The 2,468-nt window shown below is 29.9% G+C and overlaps 2 protein-coding genes across 2 annotated transcripts; both read left to right on the top strand.

Annotated features, from left to right (window-relative positions):
* Positions 1–114: 114 nt before the first annotated feature.
* EDI_191410 (uncharacterized protein) lies at positions 115–987 on the top strand (the record flags this gene model as incomplete). The annotated part of the gene is made up of 1 exon (XM_001735477.1): positions 115–987. One exon carries the CDS (start codon positions 115–117, stop codon positions 985–987), a length of 873 nt encoding a protein of 290 aa, XP_001735529.1.
* Positions 988–1,179: 192 nt separating this feature from the next.
* Positions 1,180–2,466, top strand: EDI_191400 (protein serine/threonine kinase, putative; the record flags this gene model as incomplete). The annotated part of the gene is made up of 1 exon (XM_001735476.1): positions 1,180–2,466. The coding sequence occupies one exon, from the start codon at positions 1,180–1,182 to the stop codon at positions 2,464–2,466; it is 1,287 nt and encodes a 428-aa protein (XP_001735528.1).
* Between the last annotated feature and the right edge of the window lie 2 nt (positions 2,467–2,468).

Raw genomic sequence — 2,468 nt, 5'->3', positions numbered from 1 at the left:
GAATTTAATGAAAAAAATATTATTTCTGTTGTACATGATGGACTCTCATTAATTAACATGAAAACAGGAACAACAAATAATATAATTATAAATGAAACATCTTATTGTACTGATATGTACATTACTACTGGAAAAGTAGAATGCTTAAAATGTGGAGAAGGAAACCCAATTGAGGGAGATTGCCCAGAACGACCAATTGTTCTTAATTGCACTAAGTATTCAACAGCTGGGAATTGTGTTGAATGTAAAGAAGGATATTACTTAAAAGGTCAAACACTGAAATCTCAAAATTGTTTTCCATGTAATATCCATTGTAAAAAATGTAGTTCAGATAGTAAATGCTTATTATGTGAAGATGGATATAAAGTTGGGTTATCAAATTATTGTGAATTAGTTTCATCAGAGGTATGTCCAAATTATATTATGGGAATGTGCAGAAAGTGTCAAGATGGAAAATATAGTTCGGATGAACAAAGTTGTAATAAGTATTGTTCAGAACTCCATTCAGGGTGTGGAGTATGTAGCACAAATAATGGAGAGTGTTCAGTTTGTGATATTAATGATGGATATATGTTGTCTTCAGGACAGTGTGTTAAACAATCAAGTGCCTCTATTGTATCACCAAATGGTGTAGTTCAATGTAATGATGGATGGTTTAATGATGATGGAACATGCAAAGAATGTTCCAAAAATTTTGGTTCAGAATGTACAAAATGCACAGCAACAGAATGTCTTAGTTGTAGTAATTCATATATTATCAATTCGAATGGAATTTGTATTGATAAAACAGATTGTTCATTAGAAAAAGATTCAACTTGTTATAAATGTGTTTCTGGGAAATATTTTGATGGTTCTAGTTGTGTTAATTGTCCATTAAAATGTACAGAATGTTATAGTTCAACAAATTGTATTACATGTGAGAATGATAGTTATCTTGTAGATGGATTATGTACTCAACAAAACCAGAAAATCATGTATGATATCTGAGGGAAACTGTATTAAATGTAATGTGAGATATATCTATCTAATGGAGAATGTTTACCATGCAACTCTAACTGTTATGAATGTTTTGGTGATGAATCTTATTGTATTTCATGTAATGACAAATACACATTACAAAGAGATGGAACAAAATCAATATGTCAAAGTGATGATATTCTTAATGCTAAATGTACTCAAATGATGAAAGCAGGGACTGGGTGTGCTATTTGTAAAGATGGATTTTACAGAAAAGATGTTGATTGTCAAGAATGTATAAAGAATTGTACTAAATGTTTAGATGGAAATAGTTGTATTTCATGTGAAGACAATTTCTTTTTGTATAATGGAAGACAATGTATTTCATATGATATGTTAACTTCATGTAAAACTAAAACTCCAAATGGATGTACTTTATGTGAAGATGGGTATGTTCTTAAAACACCTTATTGTCAATCTTGTCTAGAAGTAACTGAACATTGTACATCATGTTCAACAATTTCTTGTTATTCATGTGAAGAAAATTATGTATTAATAGGAGATAAATGTGTACATTACAGAGCCATTGAACACTGCTCTAAATCTACTGACTCAAAATGTAGTAAATGTGATTTTTGGTATAGTGTTTCAACAAGTGGAACATATTGCCAGAAACAACCAGTAGTATGGTTTATAGTATTAATATGCATATTAGGAAGTATTATAGTTATTTTGATTATTGCAGGTGTTGTTGTATTGTCCTGGTATTTTATTAAGAAAACTAATCAAAATAAAAGGCCAGATAACGTTCATTATTTCTTTATGAAAGATTCAGATATAATTTTTGAACCATTAACAGGAAGAAGTTATGTTGTTACTGATAAAAAAGAACTCCATTTTGATAAAAATAAAGATGAGCTCATGATTCCAGTTGGAGAAGAAAGTACTGATACTATAAATGTTGGTAATGGTGGAAAATCAAAGTTAAAAGTACAGTTTACTGTGAAAGAAGATGATATGGCGAAGTTTCAAGTTAGAATTGAGCCAGAGATGGCCATATTAACAAAAGGAGAAGGGTGTGAATTTAAAATATCAATTAAACCAGTTTGTACGTGCAAAATTTCAGAGAGTATTCAATTAGTTTCTTTAGACTTCAAACAAGGAGTTATAGTTAATGAAGACGTGCTACTTATTACAGAAACACAAATGTCAACACGACTTGACTATGATGAATTGATTATGGAAAAGCAAATTGGGGAAGGGTCATTTGGAACTGTTTATAAAGGGATGTTTAGAGGAAATTCTGTTGCTATTAAAGTAATGAAAATTCCAGATGATGATGAACAAATGGAAGAATTTGAGAAAGAAGTACGTATGTTAGATAAATTTAGATCAGAATATATTGTACATTTTTATGGGGCTGTATTTATTCCAACAAAGATATGTATGGTGACTGAATTTGCAAAATTTGGATCATTAATGGGCATGATAAATAAGAAAAAGAAATAGAT

The sequence above is a fragment of the Entamoeba dispar genome, genomic scaffold (genome assembly GCF_000209125.1).
Source record: "Entamoeba dispar SAW760 scf_1105229459205 genomic scaffold, whole genome shotgun sequence".
Lineage (NCBI taxonomy): Eukaryota > Evosea > Mastigamoebida > Endamoebidae > Entamoeba > Entamoeba dispar.
The sequence above is the reverse complement of the archived record's forward strand: the minus strand, read 5'-3'. Positions and strand labels throughout refer to the sequence as shown.